Raw genomic sequence first — 27,034 nt, forward strand, 5'->3', positions numbered from 1 at the left:
GTTAGCATTTCATGCGGCGTTAAGTGCGTGCTTCTGTGAGTTTGCATGCGATAGCTCATTAGCGCAAGTGGCAATGCATCTACCCAGTTTAGCTTAGTACTAGCACAGATCTTATTCAACTTTGCCTTTAGCGTTCCGTTAATCCGTTCCACTAACCCTTGGCTTTGTGGATGATACACGGCGCCCAATCTCTGTTTGATTCTCAACTGTTGTAAAATCCCCTTGGCTACTTTCTGCACAAATGCTGAACCATTATCTGAACTTATTTCTGATGGTATGCCAAATCGTGGTATGACTTCCTTAGTCAGAAATTTAATAACTGTGTCAGCTCCTAGGTTCTTTGATGGAGTTGCTTCCACCCAGCGACTGAATCGATCAATTACCACTAGCATATATCTCTTTCCATATGCTGATTTTATCATGTCCACATAGTCTATGACTAAGTGTTTAAATGGCCCTTCTGGGACAGGGATGTGTCCCACAGGTGTTTTTATGCTTTTGCGCACATTGTTTTGGGCACAGATTTCACATTGGTTCAACACTTCATCCACCATTGCTTGCATAAATGGTGACCAATATCCTTGTCTCCTCAATCTTTTCAGGACTTCCCCCCTCGAACAGTGATCATCACTGTGCGATTCTGAAATGAGAATGGTCAACAATGCAACAGGTGCTACCAACAATCCTTGATGTGTTCTCCACAACCCCTTATCATCAATCGTTGCCCCCCTTTGCATCCACATGTTATGTTCACTTTGGTCTGCTTTTTGTTGTATCTGGATAATGTCTTCGGGCGTGACTACAGGCTCTAGTGACACCACTGGTGATAGAATAGCTACTTTACACTTGGAAGCTGCTTTTGCAGCCTCATCTGCAGCATTATTTCCTTTTATAATGTCATCATTCCCTTTCCGGTGTGCCTGACATTTAATGATCGCAAGCCTTGTCGGGCCCATCATCGCTGATATCAGGTCCATTATCTGTTTTTCATGCTGTATTGGACTTCCGTCTGTTTTTCTGAAACCTCTCTGTTTCCACAATGCTCCAAAGAGTTGTGTGACGCCTAGTGCATACTGGCTGTCAGTGTAAATGTTTGCGACTCTGCCTTTAGCGAGTCTGCATGCCTCAGTCAATGTTTTTAATTCGGCTAGCTGTGCTGAACATGGCTGATCACAACCTTCAGCTTTCACTGTCACAAAGTCACTGCCTATTTGCTCAATCACGGCAAATCCGGCATGATTACCTAAGTAGTCCCTGTAGCAGGACCCATCCACAAAGTACGTCACATCTGCGTTTACTAACGGAGTAGACTCTAGGTCAGGTCGCAACTTGGTATACTTCATTGTCTCTGCCACACACTCATGTGGCTCTCCTTCAAATTCAAATGGAATAACATTTGCTGGATTTGTAGTTGTACATTTCTTTATTGTCACATCAGGATATGTCAAGAGCGGCATGTACTGCAAACACCTTGCTTGTGTCACCACAAACTTTCCTTGGTTTATCAACTCAGTGATTTTGTGATGTGTGTGTATGACTACAGGATACCCCATCGTTACCGTTACTGCTTTCTCATATGCATAATGCACTGCTGCCAGCCCTTGATAACATGGAGGCCACCCTTGTGCTACATTGTCATGTTTTGTACTGTAATATGCAATCGGTTGTTTTGGACGACCCCTACACGTCTCCTGCATCAATACTGCTGAAACATACATGTCCTGTCGATTAGATACATAAAGCAGAAATGGTTTGTCATAATCAGGTGTTGCAAGAGCCGGAGCTCTCTGCATCTCTTGTTTGATTGTTTCAAATGCTACAATGGACAGACAAGTCGTCTGTCCATTGTAACGGAGCTCTTAACGTCTGGGTTCCTGCCTCCTTCATGATTTCTCTTAGTGGAGCAGTTTTTTCAGCATAGCTTTCAATCCACTCGGAACAAAATCCAGTCATTCCTAGAAATGTCATTAACTGGCCCACTGTTCGAGGACGTGGTGCTTTACTCACTCCCTCTAGCTGGGAGGGTGACATTGCAATGGCTCCATGGGAGATCATTCTCCCCAGATACTCTACTTGCGGTTGGCAGTACTGTAATTTTGTCAGAGAGGCTTTATGTCCTCCTTCTGCTAAACTCTGGAGTACTTTGATTGAGTCTCGATGACAATCATCGATTGTAGATGAGCAGATCAACAAATCATCAACATATTGTATTAATGTGCTATTAATAACAATATTTTCAAGATCCTGTTTCAAAATCTGATTAAACACGTGAGGGCTATGCTTGAAGCCCTGTGGAATACGTGTGTAACTGAGTTTTCGTCCTCTGTATGTAAAGGCAAACAGATGTCGAGAGTCTTCAGCCAATGGAATGCTGAAGAATGCTGAGCACAAATCAATTACTGTAAAAAATTTAGCATTATGTGGCACATTCGTGAGGAGTGTATGTGGATTTGGCACCTCTGCTGGCCAATCTTGTACGACATCATTTACTGCTCGCAAGTCATGCACAAGTCGATATTTTGATTTGTCGTTTTTTGGCACTGGTAGTACGGGAGTGTTGCAGTTGCTGTATGTCTCAACCAACACTCCTGCGTTTATCAGACCTTCAATTGTCTTACTTATACCTTCTTCAGCTTCAGGCTTTAAAGGATATTGTGGGCGATACGGCAGTTTCACGTTTGGTTTTAATTCAATTTTTACAGGATTGGCAGACTTTACCAACCCTACATCACTGTCATGTTTTGACCACACTTGTTCTGGCACGTGCGTTAACATGTCTTCCATAAAAGTGTTTCTGCTTTCTTCACTTTTAGTTGCTGTTTTTAGTATTTTTCGCGTTGGTATCGTTACTACCTGCGGTTTTGCCATCATTGATGTTCCACAAAGGATTTTGATCATCTTTTTATCTTGTGATGAAAAAATTAGTGGGTTGTCTGTTTCTTGCCACTCAATCTGTGTAGCAACATGCATCATTGGACCGAGGTCTTTTGATTCAAACGGTTCATTCACCAATAGGGTGATATGTGGAACCGACTCTGGTACAGCGTACCACTCTGAAATGAATGAATTTGGTTGCACGCTCAGTGCTGCCCCCTGTTGGCCTACTACAATATCCTGTGTTACCAACTCAACAGTCACATTTTTCGTTTTCTCATCCCATTTCTTCTCAAATACCGAACTGCATGATGCATCATAGAACATTGTGCAATGATAGTCAGATAATGGTTGCTTTGCTTCTGGGATTTGGGCTCGAATTAGTTTTTCCCATTGGCTGAATACCTTTGTTATAGGTTCCATAACATCACCTAGCCAATAAACTTTTGCACATTCAGATTGTGTGTACATTTGAAAATCCAATCCGGATCTATCAACAAATACTCCATCAGGTGAACACCAGACTTTTATTTGTAATTTACACAGTGCATCCCTTCCCAACAAGTTGATTGGAGTTTGATCAGATACTAAAATTGGAATTTTAGTTTCACCACCTTCAGTTGTTAATCTCACTGGAGCTGTTATTGGAATCATTTGTGTCATTCCCAAGAATCCTACTGTTTTAACAAATTTGCCTGACAAGGGGAGGTGTGTGGCATATTCTGGACTTACGCATGTATAAGTAGCTCCAGTGTCAACCATCATCGGTGTTGGCTTGCCTTCTAATTGAACCTGTAGCATGGGTTCTTTATCAGCTCCTATGGTGATAATTGGATGCTGACCCTCCCCGTTAGGATTCTCTGGGCACCCCTAGTAACCATATTTCGGACCTGCCCATGGATTGACAGGACCTCTACCTCCACGTTGCATGGACTGAGACCCGCGACCCCCCTCTCTCCACTCTGTGCCTGGCTGTGGTCTCGGACAGTTGGCTCGGAAATGGCCTGTGTCTCCACACCCCCAGCACTCCCTCTGTGGTGGACGTCGTTGTCCATTCTGGAAAGAAGGTGGTCCTCTTTGACCTTCCCAGCGAGGGCGAGTGAACCGAGGTCTCATAGCTCCATTTCGTTGTTGTGGGTTTGGCTGTTGTGAATAAACATTGACAACAGCGGGTGGCTGCACGGGTGATGGTTATGCCTCAGGTGCAGTTGGCATTGCATGGTTAGTAATGTCATTTACCATTGGAGCTTGGGTCTTTATTTTGCTTTTATTTTGCAAGTCAGTGAGTTGCAGCTGTGTTAACTTTCGCTGCAAATTCCTCTCTTGTTCTTTAGTTTTCTCCTCATCCTTCCTATATTTTTCAATCGTGTGTACCACGTGGTCACGGAATTGTCTGTGAGGCATTGAAGTCAGTCCCACCACATCCTCCAGTCTGCTCTGCACCAGAGTTGGCAGGGCTTCAATAACTGCATTCCTGAACAAAGTCATTAGGACAGGGCTGCTCTCAGCCTCCTCCTCTGTCTCTTGCTTCCATCTTTTCAGCTGTTTATTTATATATCCAGCTGCATTCTCAGTCTCTGCCAGAGGCTCCCCCTTTAATGATTTGGGATCTATTTTGGTAGGGCAGGGATTCCCAAAGTGGGGTGCGCGCACCCCTGGGGGTGCGCGAGCTGCCTCTAGGGGGTGCGCGAGAGGAAAAGTGTAATGGCGGTCTGATGGTGTAATAATATTAAATATAAAAAAAAAATGTAATTTTAATTTAAAAACTGTCAGGTGGGACATCTGAAGCTATCAGTCGTAAAAGAGGAGAGGGACAGAGAGAGAGAGAGGAATCGGAGGCGAGGGGAACGGAGAGGTGCGTTGGGGAGAGACCGGGAGAAGAAATCGAGCCAGAGTCAGAGGAAGATGAGACGGAGGAGACCGAAAGGAGGAAGGGATAGCACAGACAAATCGGGAGCACATCGGCCCATCGCGGAGTCAAGGTGAAAAAAGAGGAAACGAGAGTGAGTATCAGACTGGGAAAAAAAGAGGAAATATGATGAAAAGTATCTGTGTCTGGGCTTCACTTGGATTGGCAACGCAGATTCCCCAAAGCCACAGTGCGTGGTGTGCAGTGAGGTTCTGGCTAACAGTCTGAAGCTCTTATTTACGTCGCCACCTGAACACCAAGCATGCCAGTGCAAGTCAAAAGCCCCTTACATTGTTTATATCGAAATTTGAGGAGTTACAAAATAGCCAAAAACAACTGGAGTCTCATTCATGTGTTGGGTCTATAAATGACGCACTACGGGCTTCATATCTGGTTACAGAATAGCGAGAAAGGGGCTACCGCACACAATCACTGAAGACGTGAGCTCGCCAGCTGCCAGAGAGATGGTGGAATGTATGATTGGGGAGAAAGAAGCAAAAAAGTTGGACATGATCCCGGTGTCCAACAACACCGTGTCGCCGCATCGATGCTTTGTCCGAAGACATCCTGGCTACATTAGTCGGTCATTAATTGTAAATTAAATGTGATAATCTGCCTCTGAGCCTGTGCGTGTGTGCTCGCATCCGTATTGCTCTTTAAAAGTGACGCCTTGTGTAACTGAAAGTTATTGAAACTTTGTTGCAGTGTTTCAGGGCGTTTTCACACCTTCAGTTCGTTTGCTTTGTTGCAGTTGCTCCTTTGTTCGGTTTGTGTTCACACTGCAACATTTAACAGCGGACTAAATCTTGTAAACAAATGCCACGCGCGAGCAAACTGTTCTCTCATTGGTCCGATTCTTATGCGGCTATGAAGGCTTAAAAGGCTCTGCTGCTTCTTTTTTTTTCTTTTTTTATTAAGGGGGGGGTGGTGCGCGAACCCGGTCGGGATGTAGAAGGGGGTGCGCGGCCTAAAAAGTTTGGGAACCGCTGTGGTAGGGTATTCCCCCCTCAGGGCCATCCATAACTCAGCTCTGTATGCATTGAGCTCAGTTCCGTCTGCCATCGGATTGGCCTTCCAAGTATTTCCGCTATTGCGTAAAATATTCTCCATCGTGGATACTCCAAGACTTTGTGCCCACACTGCCTTAATGTCTCCCAAGGCTAGCATTTTACCGACTGTTTCCTCCTCAAAAGCCTTGATCCACTTACCAGCCCCCTCATGAATGTCAGGCAGCCTGGAAATCAGTCCTGCAAGGTCGAGTGTTTGCCAAGGTGTATAATGCCCCTGAGATCCTCTTATCAAAATTGCCCATTGCCCATACCTGTCTGGTGGGTGTATGCCAGGTCTGTATCGCAGATCATAAGGTCTGTCCTTTGTTACCCCTCCCCTTTTGTTTAAACCTGCTTGTCCTCTTAACGCTCCTTCTACTCCTTCTTCTTCCCCCTGTTGCCCGCATATCAGCCTGTGGCTTTTGTCTATCTCTCTCTCTAGCTCTCCAATCGTGGCGTTTGCCTGTTTGCGACAGTGCTCCGCGTCCTCCTCCATTTCTTGAATTACGGTCCAAATTACATCGTCTCTCGAGTCTCTCTCTCTTCCTCTTACATGTTGGTCCATACCCAGCCAGTAAGACTCTCCTCTGTCTCTCCCTACGGTCTCATTTCGTTCTGCATAGCAATCTAGTATTTCTGATTCTTTTGCTTCTCTTTGTTTTCGGCCAGTGCTGCAGTATTTTGGGGGTTTATCTCCTATTTGTGATGTTGGGGTCGTATCGAGTCTGGGGCTGGTTGACCTGCTCGGGTCATCCTGTGGGGGAGTTTGGTGCGTCATTAAAGATCTGTTGTTGTTTTCAACTTCGAAGTCTCCTTTAATGTTAACAGTTCCTGCAATTGATGGATAGATTCCTGCATTTTTCGAAAAGTCCTGCAGCTGTTCCTTTTGACCTGCTTTTGCTTTTCTTTCTTTCAGTTCAACGAACCCGTCTCTTACATTTTTCCTGTAGCGATGACCTTCAACCTTAAACAATTTAATTGTTTCTAGTTCTAGTTCTCTTTTCGTCAAACGTTTCTTGCTTTTATCTTTTGGTTTGTAATCCTTGATTCTCAGTTCCATATCCTCACACAAACCCACATCAAATGTGCCCTCTTTAGGCCAAGATGGATCGAGTCCTTTAGTGCGTTTTGCACATTTCTCTGAAAGTCTCTGGACATCTTTTGCATGCTCTGAGTTTTTTATCGCCACGAGAGCTACTGGTGTCACACTCATGTTTAGTTTATTTTATTTAAACTCACAACCTCGCAAAATTTCAAATCAAGAAGTCAAAACTAGTTCTGGTTTAAATGATTATGCTACTGATACATTTATACCGGTTACACTTGTAATGTTTATTGTGACAAATAATAAGATTGCTTTTATTAACTTGAAATATTATTGTACGATACTGTAGAATATTAAGATTCTTTACTTTAGGTTATTTCGGAACATACTCTGATCAATGTTTGTATCATGCAGCTACTTCTCCTCTTGTGCAGCCGCAGCCTGTGTCACTCAACAATTTCTGGGCGTTCGGCCAAGGCTATCACTACGGAGCCAAACTGTTTGGCCGTCTTGCCAAGACACAGCAGACGGAGCGAGAAAGGGAGGGCTATTTTAGACACTCACTTATAGACACAGAGAGAAAAAAGGAAGAATAGCCTTAATCTATACAACTACACAACACTATGACACTAATACTATAAACTTTATACGCTTTAAGTGACAATTTTAACTACAATGTTTGGACGCTTGTGTACTGCCAAGATTCTCTTTGTACTAGAACAAATTAATAAACTCACAAAGAAACTGCCAGAATCACAACTCACTTATTTGCTATACGCACTTATACAATGATGTATATTTCTTATGAGGGGTTTAACAGAGGCTCGATTGAACATTTGCAAAAGCGTTATCACTGGGAGAGCATGCCAAAAACATACAAAGCCAATATTTCATATACATGCAAAGCCACCCAGGTGTTTATCACATCAAAAGTCAGCGGTCCCAGTCTGTCAGTCCGTTTTTTGTCCAGGTATTTTTTATTTCTCTTTCTAATGTCAGACTTTGCCTATGTGGGAGTTTTTTAACAGTATTGCTTGTACTCAAGGCTTTGTTAAGGAGAGATTCTTATTGTTGGGCTGTTTCACAGTTTACAAATGTCCTCTTTATTTCACCAGAGGCTCATATGTTTTTTTCTTGGGGGTTTAACAGGGAGTATTGTCTCTTCCCTTTATTCGTCTATGGATCTCTCCTTTATAGTATTACTTTATTAGTAATGTCAATAAGTTACAGTCGTGTGCACACCTTTTCAAACTGTACTATTCATTTTATTGTCTAGTTAGATATTACTTTTCCTGCTCATTTAGATTTCTGCACAAAATTTCTGAGTCTAGTCAGCGTAGTGTCCTGCCTTAAACAGAGCCCACTCCTAACAGACCCACATTATAGTGTTATTATTTAAATCTAAGCCAGTCTTTTCGTTTCTTCCCTCTCGAGTAAAGAGTCGTATCAAGACCTACGTATCTCACACTGGAACTCACACTGGAGTTCCTTACACTTATTTGCAGAAATTGCTTCATCAATAGCACACAGTCGCTTTGTCATTAGCGTACAAAAGTCTCTTGAGCTTGAGAGATACACACGGAGTACTCCGCTTTTGAGCTTATCTTGGCCACAACCAGGCATCACGCCAACAGAATGCTGCGCATGCCTGTTCCACATGCGAGAGCTCTCTTTTTACAGCTGGAGATCAAATTGAATCATTTCAACACACCAACTTTTAGTATTTTTTCCAGCACACACCAGTCTGCCTCTCTCCTCCTCCGCTAAAGAGCGTGGATTCCGTCGAGGGGACCCCAGACACTCCCTCTCTATCACACAAGCGAGAACCACGCTATACAGAAATACACTATGGTGAGATATGAAAATCTCCTACCTTATACGGCGCCTTTAGCGTGATTGTCGGTTGGCTGGCGTAGAGGAGATGTCGGAGGCCTCGACCCGAGCCACGTTGAGGCGCCAATTATGTCGAAGCGGAAATGAGGAGAAGACAGGATGAACTGGAGTTTGCAATCCAGCGGGAATTTGTTTAATGCACATTCGTTAACAACACATGAACTTGGCATATGGAAACAGATTCAAAATCTTACTGTCCGAGGAACACTTTTATAGTCTAAATGCACGCCTACTTCTGCTGTGGCGCATTAATCAAACCTGTCTGTTCAATCAAAACAGGACACATCTGGACTCCTAATCTGGGCAGGTTTCTATTTCGTTCTGGGCACACAGAAAACAACTCCATGTAAGGGGTTGTTTTGGTGCTCTTGAGAGATTAATCACACTTTATTTGTCCGAGAGAATCATTTCCCAAAAACGGTACTTCGGATCACAATAACACGTTATGTAACTTGTTTTTAGTTCAATTCCAGTTCAGTTCAGTTATAATGCTGATTTTCTCCTACAAAGGGTGAAGGTTTAAAGAAGGGTGAAGGTTTAAAGAAGGGTGCAGGTTTAAAGAAGGGTGCAGGTTTAAGAAAGGGTGAAGGTTTAAAGAAGGGTGCAGGTTTAAGGAAGGGTGAAGGTTTAAAGAAGGGTGCAGGTTTAAAGAAGGGTGAAGGTTTAAAGAAGGGTGAAGGTTTAATGAAGGGTGAAGGTTTAAGGAAGGGTGAAGGTTTAAAGAAGGGTGCAGGTTTAAAGAAGGGTGCAGGTTTAAGAAAGGGTCAAGGTTTAAAGAAGGGTGCAGGTTTAAAGAAGGGTTCAGGTTTAAGAAAGGGTGAAGGTTTAAAGAAGGGTGCAGGTTTAAAGAAGGGTGCAGGTTTGAAGAAGGGTGAAGGTTTAAGGAAGGGTGAAGGTTTAATGAAGGGTGAAGGTTTAAGGAAGGGTGAAGATTTAAAGAAGGGTGAAGGTTTAAAGAAGGGTGAAGGTTTAAGGAAGGGTGAAGGTTTAATGAAGGGTGAAGGTTTAAGGAAGGGTGAAGGTTTAAAGAATGGTGAAGGTTTAAGGAAGGGTGAAGGTTTAATGAAGGGTGAAGGTTTAAGGAAGGGTGAAGGTTTAAAAGAAGGGTGCTGGTTTAAGAAAGGGTGAAGGTTTAAAGAAGCGTGCAGGTTTATAGAAGGGTGAAGGTTTAAGGAAGGGTGAAGGTTTAAAGAAGGGTGCAGGTTTAAAGAAGGGTGAAGGTTTAAGGAAGGGTGAAGGTTTAAAGAAGGGTGAAGGTTTAAAGAAGGGTGCAGGTTTAAAGAAGGGTGCAGGTTTAAGGAAGGGTGAAGGTTTAAGGAAGGGTGAAGGTTTAAAGAAGGGTGCAGGTTTAAGGAAGGGTGAAGGTTTAAAGAAGGGTGAAGGTTTAAAGAAGGGTGCAGTTTTAAGGAAGGGTGAAGGTTTAAAGAAGGGTGAAGGTTTAAAGAAGGGTGCAGGTTTAAAGAAGGGTGAAGGTTTAAGGAAGGGTGAAGGTTTAAGGAAGGGTGAAGGTTTAAAGAAGGGTGCAGGTTTAAAGAAGGGTGAAGGTTTAAGGAAGGGTGAAGGTTTAAGGAAGGGTGAAGGTTTAAAGAAGGGTGCAGGTTTAAAGAAGGGTGCAGGTTTAAGGAAGGGTGAAGGTTTAAGGAAGGGTGAAGGTTTAATGAAGGGTGCAGTTTTAAAGAAGGGTGAAGGTTTAAAGAAGGGTGCAGGTTTGAAGAAGGGTGAAGGTTTAAAGAAGGGTGCAGGTTTGAAGAAGGGTGAAGGTTTAAAGAAGGGTGCAGGTTTAAAGAAGGGTGAAGGTTTAAGGAAGGGTGAAGGTTTAAGGAAGGGTGAAGGTTTAAAGAAGGGTGAAGGTTTAAAGAAGGGTGCAGGTTTAAAGAAGGGTGAAGGTTTAAATAAGGGTGCAGGTTTAAGGGAGTTATATTTTGCAGCCCAGGGTGCATGAAAAGAGAAAGCTCTGAGATTACCCTGGGGACATCTACAATAATCTGATTTGCATTGTAATCTAGAGCTGTTGCTGGAATTGAAGAGAACACCAGCAATCCAACACACACAACACAATGATGAGGCTACAGCTCTGGGGAAGAAGCTGTTCCTCAGTCTGTTTGTGCCTGTTTGTATAGTTGTGTACCTTCTCCTCGATGGCAGGGGACCAACAGAATGTGACCTGGGTGGGTCGGGTCAGACTGTGACCTGGGTGGGTCGGGTCAGACTATGACCTGGGTGGGTCGGGTCCTTGCTGATGTTCTTAGCCTTCTTGTGTAGACGGCTATCATACACCGTGTCGGGAGCTCGGTTCCTACGATCCTCTGCGCTGTTTTAACTACCAGGTGTCTCCGGTTCTCTGCAGTGCAGCTGGTGTACCACACGGTGGCTCAGTGGCAGAGGATTGTCTCTATGGTGCTCCTGTAGTAGCTGACTAGGAGCTGAGAGGGGAGTTTGGCTTTTTTGAGTTTCCTCAAGAAGAAGAGCCTCCGTTGGGCTTTCTCCACCAGGTGGGAGGTGCCATGTCACATCCTCTGTGATGTGGATTCATTCACTTACACTCTGCACCTCCTCACCGTTTATGTGGAGAGGGGGAGGTGTGGTCTTCCTGGTTCTACTGAAATCCACGATGATCTCTTTGGTTTTTATGGTCTTCAGGACCAGGTTATCGTCAGTACACCACTCATCCAGATGTTATACCTCCTCTCTGTAGGGTGAAAGTTAGGGATTGAGACCCTAAACATGTGTTTACTGATCAAGTGAGAAGTAGGGTCATCTTCTCATAGACTTGTATACAATCTCAACCCATTGACTCAGCACACAGCCCGTGAGTGCATGTGTTACTTCATCAATAAGCTCAGTAAGAGCTGAATTATGGTCACTGCACTGCTGGAATGACACATGGCGGTCATAGTGCTGAGACTGTCAAGAAGAGTGGAGCTCACGAGAGCTGCCTCGAAAACATGCATACACGATCAGGGGAAGGTCAGGATATAAAAAGCATATAATCAGAAATCAATAGTTAAAGTGTAATCTAAAGATAAAGTGTATGATCGTTACATAACAAATGTTTAATACATAGAGTGATTTAACAAATGTAAACCTGATAATAATAATATGTGTATCTGAGTATAGTGCAGTCTGAGTGTAGAAAGTACGGAGAAAGAGGAAGTAAGCAGGGTGTTGGCTTCAAGGGATGGGGAAATAATGATGGTTGAGAAGAAAAGACACAAAGCACAATAATGATGAAGGATGAGATCAATAATCATTTTATAAGCAAATGTGTACTAACCAAACCGATTTAACAAATGTAAAAACTGATTAACAAATGTTCTGTGTGACCGGAGCTGCGATGTAAGAAAAGTGTTTTGTCAGGATGAGTTGGCAAAAAGAGAAAGGGGAAGTGCAACAGATGTTGAACACCCAGACAGGGAAGTTGGGGTGATTTCCTCATGCACACACACACAAAAGTTAGGTCATTTTCGAAGCACAGGCACCAGATCAATGATGTCATGTTAATCACGGGCTGAGGGACCCCGTGTTGAGGAAGAGGGGGGAGAGATGCGAGAGGCAGCCCAAAAGTGTTATAAAAGAAGTAACTTGCAAACAGCAAGACGGGAATTCACGATGGGACGCCGACCGAGCCATCCATGGAGAAACACTGGACCTCGTTCGACAGCCGCGTCCGAGGACTTCGTCTCTGTTCACGGAAAGAAGACCGCCGTTCGTGGACAAGAATTGAAAGACGGAGAATCACCTCTCCCCCCTGCTCGCCTTTACCAACTGGACAACGGAGAAGACGCAGCAGCCCGAGAAAGACTTTGTACTGAGTTTTGAGGACTGTTGAACGGACTCCGCTGCAGAGCAGGAGGACCGAGGGTCCGGCCGGACCTTCGCTCCTAACAACTCCAAAAGAACCTTTTCATCGCACCATTGAACATCCAGCTCCAACCGAGCCGTCTCGGCAACTAAAACTAATGAGTATAATCAGAGAAGAAAATTAACGTAACGAATCAAGTGTAGTGACATTTTATGTGAGCTGTAGCTTTAACCCTTGCAAACTAACCAAATATAACCTGCAATAAATATCTAATCTGCATTTAAAGTAAATTTCTCAAGTGCATTCATTTGCTCAAGTAGTAAAAAGTTCCTCGTGGCAGTAAAAAGTTAAAGCCATTGTATGTCTAACAACTGAGTTCTGAAAGGTTATCCTAGAGACCGAATCCACTTAACAACCCCTTACGGTTTTAGCAAGAAGTAATCCTAGCCGTTAAAACCTAACCTGGCATTTACCAAGAGCACGGATCCATAAGAGGGAAGCTGCCATAACCGACACGCCACACGTGTTAGATCCTGGGGTACTTCTGGCCCGATACGGGGCTACTTACTGACTCAGCTCTCTATTAAAAGATTGTCGAGCTGGTGTTCTTGCGAGGGAACTCGCCTGGTTCCGCTAACTGCCGTTACTCCCAACGTCTACCCTGCTTCCTCCGGTCAGAGCGCACTCGGCCGAGAGACCAGTCCTGGCCCCGGGCGCTCCCACCAGTTGCGTCGGTTATGGCAGCTTCCCTCTTATGGATCCGTGCTCTTGGTAAATGCCAGGTTAGGTTTTAACGGCTAGGATTAATTCTTTCTAAAACCGTAAGGGATTGTTAAGTGGATTCGGTCTCTAGGATAACCTTTCAGAACTCAGTTGTTAGACATACAGTGGCTTTAACTTTTTACTACCACGAGGAACTTTTTACTACTTGAGCAAATGAATGCACTTGAGAAATTTACTTTAAATGCAGATTAGATATTTATTGCAGGTTATATTTGGTTAGTTTGCAAGGGTTAAAGCTACAGCTCACATAAAATGTCACTACACTTGATTCGTTACGTTAATTTTCTTCTCTGATTATACTCATTAGTTTTAGTTGCCTAGACGGCTCGGTTGGAGCTGGATGTTCAATGGTGCGATGAAAAGGTTCTTTTGGAGTTGTTAGGAGCGAAGGTCCGGCCGGACCCTCGGTCCTCCTGCTCTGCAGCGGAGCCCGTTCAACAGTCCTCAAAACTCAGTACAAAGTCTTTCTCGGGCTGCTGCGTCTTCTCCGTTGTCCAGATGTTAAGAGTCGAGCAGTGGGGAGAGGAAAACCTCCGTCTTTAATTCTTGTTGTCCACGAACAGCGGTCTTCTTTCCGTGAACGGAGACGAAGTCCTCAATACATCAGTTGCGATCGTCCGTATCTTCCCTCGGTGCTCTTGGACGGCACTCGTGTTGAAATCCCCGTGTGCTGCCTGCAAACGTCTCCTTTTATGTCTCATTCGGGCTTTATCAGCCCCCTCCTGTCCAATACATGATCTCACCCCCCCACCCTCTGGAAAGGGCGTTGGGTTCGAACATGTCCGTATAAGTCCAGGTTTCCTGCCTCTGACTCATCTCTTGCAACATTCTCCTCCTAACTCCACCCATAACATCTGCCTCTGATTTTGCAAGTCATTCTGACTAGTACTTTTATCGCAAGTCATCCTGACTATACATTTCTATCTCAGCTCCAGTTACACAGAACATTTGTTAAACACTTATTACAATAGTTAAATCACTCTATGCATTTAAACATTCGTTACATATTGATTAAACATTTCGTTGTATAATTCATACACTTTATCTTTTGATTACACTTTATTCTGAGTATATGCTTTGTGCTCTTATATCCTGATTCTCCCTTGAATGTGCTCACATGTTACCGAGGCAGCTCTGAGGGGTCAACTCTTCTTGACACCCCCTTCTTGAGGTCTCAGGCTGCCGCATTGTGCCCCAAGTAATCCTCTAAGAACTCATCGTCGTCCTCGGCGGTGATGATGAGAACGTCGTCCTCCGGCTCTGATTCGTGTTGCCAGCTGTCGATCACCATCAGGCCATCCAGGCCTGGTGGCTGGAAATCCAGGAGGGCGTTGTCATCTTTGGCATCCTTCATCTGCTCGTCTAGGCTCAGTACCAGGGCTAACACATTCTGGTCCAGAATGCTGTCTGGGGAGAGGGAGGCCGGGGTAGGGACTGGGCTGGTTGATGCTCTGTCCTCGGACCCGCGATGAACCACCAATCCTTCAGGGATAACCTCCACCAGCTCGCCGCAGTCCTCGTCGTATCCCCACATCCCCATTAGAGTTGGTATTATCCCTGCGATCGTTGTCTGGCTACCCACATCTCGGTGTTCCACACCCGTGATGCTTGCTGCGTTGTTATCCTCTTCTGGAGTTGGTACGGGATACGGCAGGGCGGGCAGGCGTGGTCCAATGACGACGAAACGGCCATCGGTGAGGTGGGTAGTGGACACTCGGATGCCATCAGGGTACGCCCATATTTTTGTATATACTGGGCAGTATATACCATCAGTGTAGAGCAGGACCCCTGGTGGGGTTCTCCCAGCGGAACTCCACACGGGTTTTGCCTTAGCCTCTAATTCCATACAGTCGACCACATTCATTGCAGGCATATAAGGGGTACTTCCTTTGCAGAAGAGGCCGCTGGCTGCTCCTATCGGGAATTGCCCCAGGTAGCACTGGGTGCACCATAGGGCTTGGTTTACCTCCCACAGGTGCCATATTTGCTCCGGGGGGATCCCACAGCAGATACAGCGGGCCTCCGCCTGAATGAGGTTAAATACAAAGACTTCATTAATTATTACATTTTTTCAGCGCATGTTTTACAAGCCAAGCGTAGCAAGCAGGGGGTGGTCTTATTTTCATTCTTTTTAAGGCCCCCTCTCAGTATTGGAGCGCTTTGTAGAGCGCCTTTCAGCCAGAGAATGCAGCCATGGAGACGCCAACACCATTGGAGGAGGTGTTAGGCCTGGGCTTGTAGGCCCATTCCTTCTTGGAAACAGAGGCTCATACATCATGAGCCAAGCTGCTATCCCGATTGATGATTCAGAACCCGCCCAGTAGATGGCGACAGTTATGCCCCAACCTATGCCCCAAAGAGCAATGGCGCCGATCTTGTGGAGCCAACGCCCTCTTCCTCTTTCTTTTATAGCCATGGTCATGACCACGAGATACGCCAGGGCCGCAAACGCCAGCATGGCCTCGACGATAGCCGAGACCATCTTCAGGGGGTTGTAGAAAACTGCAGCGACGTCGATTCCCATCCAGATGATCACCATTCCGGCCTTTACTAGACCGAAGCGAGTGGAGTCGATGTGGACTCTCCCCAGGAGGTAAGTAGCGAACCAGGACAGGGTAAGCCACATCGATCCTCGATAGATGTTTTCAATCCCTGTTTTCAGACACCCTACAGCTAGGGCTAGTATTCTTAGCGGCTGATCTATGGACCATTTGCCCATGCAACAGTAGAAGAACCATATGATCTCAAGGACCCAAAAGTCCAGTTCGGTTAAGAGAATCACTGGCCTGCATCTGCGTGCTGCGTCGGAGGAGTTCTGTAATGCTTCAGTTATACTCACTCCGAAGGTGGTCATGTCTGGAGGTTCAGTGGTTGTGGTGTTGGTTGCGTTGGTCATCTTGGCTTTTTAGGTTTATTCGTTCTTATTTTAGTATGAGGCTCTTGGTTGAGGTTCCGGGTCTGCAATGGCTATGGCGCTCCAGTGGTTCACCCTTTATAGGTGGGTGGACTCCTCCCTCCTCCGTGGGAGGAGTCCCTTCTTCACTTCTCCTTTATCCTTCAACTTCCCCTTAAAGCACGAGGCAACAGTGGCTGCTACCCCGCCCTTAATGGCGGCACAGATTATTAGGCCCACGATCACAATTCCAATTATCATCAACAAATAAGGCCAAAGCCAGGAGAACAAACTCCCCATCCAGCCCTTTATGACCGTGAATCCTTCTCCAATCTTCCCTGCCAATTCTTCCACTACGATGGTTGCGGTCCCGACCATGGAGGCACCTGTTAGTTTGATCCAACTGCACTCGTGTTCTCGTCGGCCGCTCCCGCAACTCAGCCAGTGTTCTTCTGGCTCGTAGCATGTTCCGTTCCCATAGAGGCGGTTAGCCCCTACCCATTCAAATCCTTTGTCTTCTTTACCCTCGCAGAGGCTTTTCCTGAAGGCGTGGCCCTCAGCTAGAAAGACTGTAGGGTCGGTTACTGGGGGAATGATTTGGCCGTTCACGTTCACTCTGTCTTTCATGCGATGGCCCAGGATTAAGTTGGTACAGCTGCTGGTCAGAGGCCCTGACCGTCTCCATTTCTTGTCTTTATCCTTCACCCAGGTTACTTCTTGCACGTGGGTTTCATATTCTGCTCCATAGTGGGTCTGGCAATGGTCTTTCCATCCTGGCACAGTCTCACAATGTCCCCCGGCCAGGCTGATGTTGCAGGTCGTGTTTCCTCGGTTGCATTCCATCTTCCAGGGCCGCGGGCCTATATATGGTTCTGGTCGGCTCCAAACCCCAGGCCAGATGTCTCTTTCTTTCGAGTATACTGTGGCCAGGTACTGATACTTCACCCAGTAGTTTGTGGTTTGAGTTAGACATGGCACCACCCATTCTAACACTTCATCCTTCTGTAGGCCCCACCAGGTTGAGCTGTCGTCTCTGGTGTGGGCCTCTTTCCATGCCTGCAGGGTTCCTTTGATCGTCTGGTTCGTCTTCAGGCCTGTGCAGTCATATAGCCACGTTCCCCAAGCCCGATACCACACGCCACACTGAACATTTAATAATACTGCAAGGACAGACATCCAGGACGGGTAATAGACATGAAATACTTTGCCTCCTTAGTTAGATAAGTTCTGATGGACAGGAGATCAAAAGAGTTGCATTAATTAATTTTTTTTTAATTGATCCCCAAGATTAATCATACACAAATCAACTGCAGTGTTTTGCTCAAGGGTACTTCTGCAGGACAGATGTGCTACAAGATAAACACTGAGTCCTTTATTAGAGGGTAAGCTGCGTGTACTGTTTGCCTTTCACCCTCAATATTGACATCATATTGCAGCCACTCAACTTCAGTTTGTCAAACTGGTGACATTTAACCAACAACATGCTCTGGCTTTTGGGAAATGGGCAGTTCAGTAAAAACTGAAACATGACAAACAATGGTTGTTGTTTTTTTCAATGAATTTACCGTCTCTGGAAATGAAATGCTCAACGTAATGCTGAGCAAGTTATGTTCCCGGGCTGGAAGCTTTCCATCATTTACCCAGAAGTCTACTTTCACTTGGACTCTGGACGTGACATCAACAGGCAGGGTTGCTGGAGAGACAAGTCTCTTTGTGATCTGAAGGGGTTTCAGGGTCAGAGATCAGGAGAATGGTGATGCACATATCGGGCATTCTGGCCGAGATAAGAAACAGTGATAACAGCGACTTCAGAAACGACACAGTTGCAGATTCCAGGCACCTGTTAGATCTGACCTGACCTGTGTGAGTGATCCAAGATCATGTTTCTGGTTTCTGAGATAATGAAAGCCCAACAGTCTACAGGGACGATCTGAACTCTGACTCCTGCTACAGCAGCCTCTTCAGACATGTTTCCCTCTGTGCCAGTGTGCTTATCATGATCCATCATTGCACATTCCTGTAACCTGAGTGACAGAAGAGAGACACAACAGGATGGACAGAGAAAGAGACACGGACTGAATAAAGTAAGCAGCTGTCATTTCACAAACACTGCGTTGTGTTCACGTTGATGCAGATGACAGAACTTTCTGCACTTCAAGCCACATTATTCAGAAGCACATGGGAGACGATGAAAAGTGTATAATGTGTCTCTGCTGGCACAACCCCCCCGACACTAGTAGTGGTCAGAGGGGATCGGGCGCCTGTGTTTAGTCTTTAGATTATAACGTTCACTCAAATGTACACCGTGTCAAGTTGTAGTAACAGCTTTGTAATGTAATCGTCAGTTTAGTTCAGTTTTTTCTAAGGGACAGAGTTCATGTTTCACTTGAGACGAGCAGACCAGACGTTGCTTCAGTAAACATCTACAGGAAGTGATTTAAAGGTACGGTTGGCAATCTTTTTCAAAAACATTTTTTATATCACGTTGAAATTCTCAATTCATCCTGACAACAACCAATTTATCGAATGGTCTAACAATTAAAGACAAAAAGCCTGAAATGAGCTAGTCCTATCATGTCATTTGGGTCCAATGTAACGGTTGGAAGGCCTGCCTACCTGTGTACCTGTGTGCACTCTGCCCGTTCACTCATTGTCCATCAGAGTCCTCCACCAGCTGCTCATCAGCTGTGTTGATGTTCATTATGATATTTTTGGGGGAGTGTCTTTGGAGGAAGGCCTAAAGGGCTGTCAGTGTTGTAGGATTGGCAACGTTCTTGCTATAATTAGTGACTTATGTCACAGCCCGGCTCAGAGACTGGAACAAAATAGGGAGCCAAAGAGCTGGCGGCCAAAAGTAGGGGTTTATTTGTCTCGCCACAAACACAATGTTAACAGCATGTTCACAAATAACAGTAACAACTGCGGTGAGCCCATCAACAAAGGTCTTCCTTCCCGCGCCCCGCCTGCCAACTGGAACGGGTATTTAAGGATGAGCCACCCCGACACAGGTGAGACTCATCCTGCTGACGATCCTCCACTCAGCACCTGTAACAGATTAGACACAACCCCGGCACCTAGTGTATGATAGGAGGAGGGTCGTCATACTTACAATTCAGATTCTATCACACTGTAGGCACACAGGAGCAATTTTAAGTGTCTTGCTCATCAACATGCGACTAACGGAGCCGGGAATCGAACCGCCGCTCCTCTGCTTGAAGGACGGCCCTGCGTCTCACTGTGACTCAGTGCTGTGGCCTCAGAGCCGAAGCTAATTCTGTCTTTCTCTCATAAAACATATAATTGATGTGACAGCAGATGCACAAGGCAAAGGAGCTTCAGTGATTTCAGTTCAAATGAGAGCAATACTCAAATCTGCTGCAGAGGATTGTCGGAGCAGGTACTGTCTGTCTGCTAGCCTGGACCAGCCAACTGTATGAATCTGGTTTATATGAGATGATGGGATGGTTGCTGGGTGTGTAGTGCATCTGATTGTCATGCTGCAATTAGTGTTTTTATAACTTTTACCCTGATTTCTCCTGATGGGTGAATGATGACATATAGTGTTAAAGCGCTTTGAGTGGTCGTAAGACTAGAAAGGTGCTATACAAGTCAATTTACCATCGATACTCATTTCTTGCCAATATCTGTCAAACTGTGTAACTGTACTTTGCATTTCTGGGAACCAAAATCCCATGAAAGATTATACGCACACAGAGCCATCATTGATTTCCCTTTGCACAAGGCCACAATTCTCTGCTATAAAGGACAGTAATTATTGCTTTTGTTGGAGATTTTTTGGCCTTAAAATGATAGCAAATATTTGCTGTGTGGGGTGATGTGGTCTGCTGTATGTAACACCTTTACAACCTTACCCCCCTCTTGTGATGCAGGTGCTGAAGGGATGCAAGATGCTGGCCATTTCAGTGTGTTCCATGGGTCGGATCCCTGGAGGCTACATCACCAACCACGTGTACAGTTGGGTGGACCCTGAGGGCCGGAGCATTTCCCCACCACCTGACGATTGTCAGGAGGCCAACCAGAGGCAAGCACATGGCATGGAGGAAAGGACGGTAAGAAACATCTGTGTGTGGGTGTTTGCTGATTGTTCAAGGGAAAAAAGGCAGTTGTAATAAATGGTAAAAGTAAATGGACTTGCATTTGTATAGCTCCACTCAAAGCTCTTTACACGACACGTCATCATTCACCCATTCACACACATCCATACACTGATGGCAGGGGCTGCCATGCAAGGTGCAACTTGCCCATCAGGACTAAACTAACTAACATTCACACCAATGTGAAAGAATTTGGGGTACAGTGCCTAAGGAAACTTCAACATGGACTGGAGGAGCCGGGGTTCAAACCAGCAATCTTTTGATTTTGAGCGAAATAATAGATCAGAATCAGAATCAGAATCAGATGCGATGCGATGTACAATTAAAAATGAATAAAACAACGATCAAACAAATAAGAGCAGCACAGACTTTGAGGAAGTACTTTTACAATTCACTAATTTGAATGATCCAATATATGATGCAAACAAATGTACTGACACATCCCGATGCATCTTGACTCAAGTCCACACTTCTGAATGTCACATCCTTTCTGTAGACAGCTCTAAATATGGAAGGTGGTCGCTCTCTGGGCCTAATGATCAGAGGCGGTGCTGAGTATGGACTGGGGATCTACATCACTGGAGTGGACCCTGGATCTGCTGCAGATGCTGGTGCACTAAAGGTACCTCAACTCAACCGTCTACCGGTAATAGCATTGCTACATTACACCACAAAACCTTTCCCCCATGTCCAATCTAATGACAACTCTTCATCTGTGAGATGGTGGCAAAGCATCGTGACCTGAGGTTATCTATAAGAATAAATGATTCGAGGTTTCACCCCAGCATGTTTGGTCAGAACGTTCCTACATCAACTCAAATGTTCCCACAGCTGAACGAATCAGTGCTTCCATCACTGTACAATGCTCCCTGATATTTCATGAAGTTACATTTCGTCAAAGTACAGTGTTGTGATTCCCTGGGAAGCAGAATTTACTTTAAAGTTTTTGATTCACAACAATACATGTGAGTAACTAATGCTGACTTGAATCCTAGGCAGGTGTGTGTAAACATACAAGGACTCAGACGCCAGCTCTGAGGTTGCTCTTCCAAGAAGATATAAGTAAACATACAGCTAAACACAAGGACAACACAGCTGGAGAAGGAGAGGTGCAAATAAAGCTACAACTACTTTGTAGATACAAGTCGGTGAAAAACATTCTTAATATACTGTGTATATATATATATATATATATATATATATATAGAGCTAGATAGATAGATATAAAGATAGATAGATACGTTATTCATCCCCAGGGGGACATTTGTATGTTACAGCAGCAAAGATATACTTCAGCAAACAAAGTAACAGAGTAAAAATATGAAGTAGAAGAAAGTGTTCTTGTGTCTGTCTGGTTTGACACACATTGTTCTGTAGCACCTCCCGGAGCGCAGAAGCTGAAACAAGACCTTTCCCGGGTTTGATGGTCTGCAGTGATGTCTCCTGACTCTAGAGGTGTAGAACTCCTGGATGGAGGGCAGGCTGGCACCAATGATGTTCTCTGCAGACCATACTGTCCGTTGTAGTTGGTTCCTGTCCTGTATGGTGACTGATCCAAAACACACAGTGATGGACAAGCAGCGAACAGACTGGATAGAATTGGATAGAACTGGATCAGCAGCAACTGAGGCAGGTTGGACTTCCGTAGCTGGCCCCTCTGATGGGACTTATTGATGATGGAGTCGATGTTGTATGCCCACATGAGGTGATTTTGGATCTCAGAAACCTGAAGACTTCCAGAGCAGACACAGAGTTGTTCAGTGTGGTGGTCGGCGGCTCCTCCTGCAGTCCACCGTCATGTCCAACGTTCCTCTGCCAGTATATCTAAATCCAACAGACAGCGTCTGCTCCTCTAACTACAGCTTGAGATCCATCCCAATGAACGTCCCTGCTATCTTTGTTGTCAAAGCTACATTACTGCTGTATGGTAACGCAATTGGAAGTGCAGACTGATTTTGAAACTATATGCGTTGCAGACATAATGGTTCATGTGATAGATTGCTGACTGACAAATGGAATTCAAATGTCAAAGTCATTTAAAGCAATGTAAGGTGGTCAAACAACCTGAAACGTTAACAAACTCTGAGATGGCGCTTTAAATCTTTGTCCTACATTTAATGAACATCTGACGTGGGATTCTGATGAACCTGGTAACATTCTTGCCCCCGACTGTCTATTAGACGTACCATCTGCTACCTGCCCTGCAGTTTCATTCAGCTGAATTCACTGGCACGACGGGTCTACATAAAGTTCTTTATTATCCATACTACATCTCTGCTGCGTGCTTTCAGGTCAGCTTTCTGCATCAACAAGCAGGCCACTCTCACTCTGTGCTATTTATTTCAACCTGCCTGAGGGAAGAAGAACAGAAGCCAGTGTTTCCTATCTGTAAACAATATGACTGAGTCCTCAATATGGCTTTCATGATAATATCACACTGTGTCCTACGTGGGTATGAAAATAAAACATCACATTTATTATCAAACCCATTATGACACCTGGAAAAATAGCCTTACATGGAGAGAAAGTACATCAAGTAAGACAGAAGTTGAAAGGCATGATACAAATTCAAATAATGCAGTGTGACATTCATCAAGTTCTGTAACAGAGAGAGATGGAAAGGTACTCTTTTGAACCTGAAGGATTGGCTGCTGGTCATGCTGCAGAACTGGATCTGTTGACATGCTATGAAGTAAATGGAGACAGCAGGAACAATGGAGAGAGTAGATGGTGAAATGCACATATACTAATAAATATACTGGATCTCCAAGTGTCATAGATATGCCTCCTTTCACTTGTTGTCTACAGCCATTCATTGTGTGTGGAATGAAGCTGCTGTCCAGCTGTGTGTGTGTGTGTGTGTGTGCGTGTGTGTGTGTGTGCGTCAGTCTGGTGTTATCAGATTAACAACCATCTATCTACCAGTGGAGCACAGGGGAGAAATTTGCCCTCAGGGGTTTCTGACAGAAACTCTTTCATTCACTTGCCAATAGAATCACAAAGGTCCAACAATCTAGAGCTCGCTTCATTCGTAAGAATTTCAATAATTGAAGTTATACTTATCAGTCAACTACAAAATACATATTGCTCCCTGTGTAGCTAGGCTACTGTGGGTACATCCCAAGTCTCTTAATTGCATCCCCGTTTCCCTCACTTGGGTCCTTTCCTTGCGTCCTAGTCCCTCCCACCAGGGATGCATGGAGGAAACCATGCAAGGAGAGAGGAACGAGGAAATATGTTTTAGGAGACATGAGATGTCCTTTCCTCTGAAGCGTCACGTGAAGCGACGTCTGTTTCTGATGACAGCTGATCACAGCTGATCAGCTGTCAGTCGGCTTTAACAGCTGGAGAGACTTTAGAGAAGGTTAGTGTCTGTTCACATCATCACTGTACTTAATAATAGCAACTAATACTTGAAAGGACGACAGGTACTTCAACCCAAAAGCACAACTCGGAGACAAAATACAAGTTCAGTTATTTTTACTAGAGTTCAGGGTCAGAACCTGGAAGTCAGTCAAACAGGCCAACTAATCCAATAAGGGTCAAATATCCAAGGTGGAATCAACAGGCAGACAGGATCAGAACAATATAAAGATACGCCAGAGAGCTTGGAGAGAACACACGACACAATGTGGCAGGGAACAAGAGGGAGCTACATCGTGAGGACTAATGAGGGGATGGGCTGCAGGTGAGATGTGAGGAGGACCAGGTGAGGGGATGAGAGGTGATCGGGTGTGAAATACACACAAATGATTCATGACAAATAATACGAATAACTAAGACACAGTTATCGTTACAGTAGAGGTGTTTTCTCTCTGTAGCCTGTTACCTCTTGAACAAACGCTTCAAGTATTTATACACAGTCTGTGGTATTTATACACAGTCTGTGGTATTTATGTGTGCTGTGTCCTGCTTATAAGTACAGGAACAATTTCTCCCTGCACAATGGGTTTGTCATATTTATGAATTATTTACGTCTGTACGTTTTGAAGTTGTGATTGTGACGTCATTATTAAATAACCCAGAATATGATTATTGTTTCTCTTGAACACTGGAATAGATGTATTAGGCTTCATGTTTCAGGTTAAACTTAAATGATAAAACTCATTAAACACTCAGGAATGATCCGCCTCACGTGACTGAATGAAATGATGATACATGATGTAAAAAGCTCTCTCACATTAATTGTATTCATAATAAAAGTTATTGAGGAAAACACAAATCTTTCTAATAAATGAAGAAAGTAGTTTGTGTTCCTTCTGTTGTTCAGATCTACAGTTAACATATTTAAACCAGATCAGAAAACCAATCAAATATAAACGAGAGTTGAATTAATCTGACAATGCAGTGCACAGCATGTCGGCCGCTAAAACACTTCCTGGAAGGCTGTTCTCGTGCGTCCTTGCTCCTCGTTCCTCAGAGATCCCTCCTCCCTCCTCAGAGATCCCTCCTCAGAGATCCCTCCTCCCTCCTCAGAGATCCCTCCTCGTTCCTCAGAGATCCCTCCTCCCTCCTCAGAGATCCCTCCTCGTTCCTCAGAGATCGCTCCTCGTTCCTCAGAGATCCCTCCTCCCTCCTCAGAGATCCCTCCTCAGAGATCCCTCCTCCCTCCTCAGAGATCCCTCCTCAGAGATCCCTCCTCCCTCCTCAGAGATCCCTCCTCCCTCCTCAGAGATCCCTCCTCGCCCTCCTCCCTCCTCAGAGATCCCTCCTCACTCCTCAGAGATCCCTCCTCGCCCTCCTCCCGCCTCAGAGATCCCTCCTCCCTCCTCAGAGATCCCTCCTCACTCCTCAGAGATCCCTCCTCCCTCCTCAGAGATCGCTCCTCGCTCCTCAGAGATCGCTCCTCGCTCCTCAGAGATCCTTCCTCGTTCCTCAGAGATCCCTCCTCGTTCCTCAGAGATCCCTCCTCCCTCCTCAGAGATCCCTCCTCGCTCCTCAGAGATCGCTCCTCGCTCCTCAGAGATCCCTCCTCGTTCCTCAGAGATCCCTCCTCCCTCCTCAGAGATCCCTCCTCGTTCCTCAGAGATCGCTCCTCGCTCCTCAGAGATCGCTCCTCGCTCCTCAGAGATCCCTCCTCGCTCCTCAGAGATCGCTCCTCGCTCCTCAGAGATCCCTCCTCGTTCCTCAGAGATCCCTCCTCCCTCCTCAGAGATCCCTCCTCGCTCCTCAGATATCGCTCCTCGCTCCTCAGAGATCCCTCCTCGTTCCTCAGAGATCCCTCCTCGTTCCTCAGATATCGCTCCTCGCTCCTCAGATATCGCTCCTCGCTCCTCAGAGATCCCTCCTCGTTCCTCAGAGATCCCTCCTCGTTCCTCAGATATCGCTCCTCGCTCCTCAGATATCGCTCCTCGCTCCTCAGAGATCCCTCCTCGATCCTCAGAGATCGCTCCTCGTTCCTCAGAGATCCCTCCTCGATCCTCAGATATCGCTCCTCGCTCCTCAGAGATCCCTCCTCGCTCCTCAGAGATCCCTCCTCGATCCTCAGAGATCGCTCCTCGCTCCTCAGAGATCCCTCCTCCCTCCTCAGAGATCCCTCCTCGTTCCTCAGAGATCCCTCCTCGTTCCTCAGAGATCCCTCCTCCCTCCTCAGAGATCCCTCCTCCCTCCTCAGAGATCGCTCCTCGTTCCTCAGAGATCCCTCCTCGTTCCTCAGAGATCTCTCCTCCCTCCTCAGAGATCCCTCCTCACTCCTCAGAGATCCCTCCTCACTCCTCAGAGATCGCTCCTCGATCCTCAGAGCAGAATTAAGAGCTTTGGGACGGCCATCAATATGGCGCCAACAACTTCCTGTTTAATCGAGGAGCGAGGACATGAACAATAAGAGACTTAGGATGTATCCTATATCTGCTATCGTTTTAGAGAAACCAAAATCTAATATTAAGATTTAAAGGTAACAAGCTGGCTTACAGATGTCTCCCGTGTGTTTGGGCATGTCCGACTCGTTGTTGTAGCTAGCGGGCAATAATTCAGGGCACCACATGGGAAGGTTAGCTTCACATGCCCCATCCCGCACACATGGGGGCAGTTTGCCTCCAGGGCTTCTTGGTGAGGTTTAGCAAGATATCATGTTTGAGATAAAATAAATCCTATCTGGCAGAAAGTCCTGAAGGCAAACTTCTCCCATGTGTGTGTGGTGGCAGTAGGATGGAGCTACACACTGCAGCAGGTGATCACAACAAGTTTAATACTAATTATCTTATTAGGAGTAACATCCAGTCATGCCCTCAGGACTCTGTAGGTGGAAGTTAGTGGACTTGGACTAACTTTGATTCCAACATTTTCAAAGGTGACATATTTATTTTGAACTAGACTGAAGCTACTATTCTCCAGTTCATTTACTATGAATTAATTAACACTATTAATAATACCAACCATGTCTGAAACAGACAATCGTTGAATCTTTCCCACTCTGCACTGATCTTACAGGTGTGTGGAGGCATGACAGCAGGTCAGGTTTAAAATGATCTGTCATGTTTGTGTTTTACTCTTTACAGGATAACTTCAGTAACTTTTAGGAAGTAAGTGCAAAACATATAAAAGCAGGTGCTTTGACCCACCTTTGAGCATGGCCAGTTGGAACACATATGAATAACTTTGTCTTCAGACATACGACATGGTTTGTTTGAAGTATAGCAAGATCTATAGGATGGTGATATTGGTTGGACAAT

The 27,034-nt window shown here is 45.3% G+C and overlaps 1 protein-coding gene across 1 annotated transcript in view; it reads left to right on the top strand.

Moving 5' to 3' along the window:
• The window catches only part of whrnb (whirlin b), a gene marked incomplete at its 5' end in the record, with an annotated part of 89,920 nt that overhangs the window by 26,030 nt on the left and 36,856 nt on the right, over window positions 1-27,034 (top strand). The window contains 2 exons of the mRNA XM_079269439.1: window positions 20,139-20,318; window positions 20,860-20,985. Of these exons, the coding sequence (XP_079125565.1) occupies window positions 20,139-20,318; window positions 20,860-20,985 (306 nt within the window). The remainder of the gene's footprint in view (window positions 1-20,138; window positions 20,319-20,859; window positions 20,986-27,034) is intronic.

Source organism: Melanostigma gelatinosum, assembly GCF_949748355.1.
Source record: "Melanostigma gelatinosum genome assembly, chromosome: 6".
In the NCBI taxonomy this organism is placed as follows: Eukaryota; Metazoa; Chordata; class Actinopteri; order Perciformes; family Zoarcidae; genus Melanostigma; species Melanostigma gelatinosum.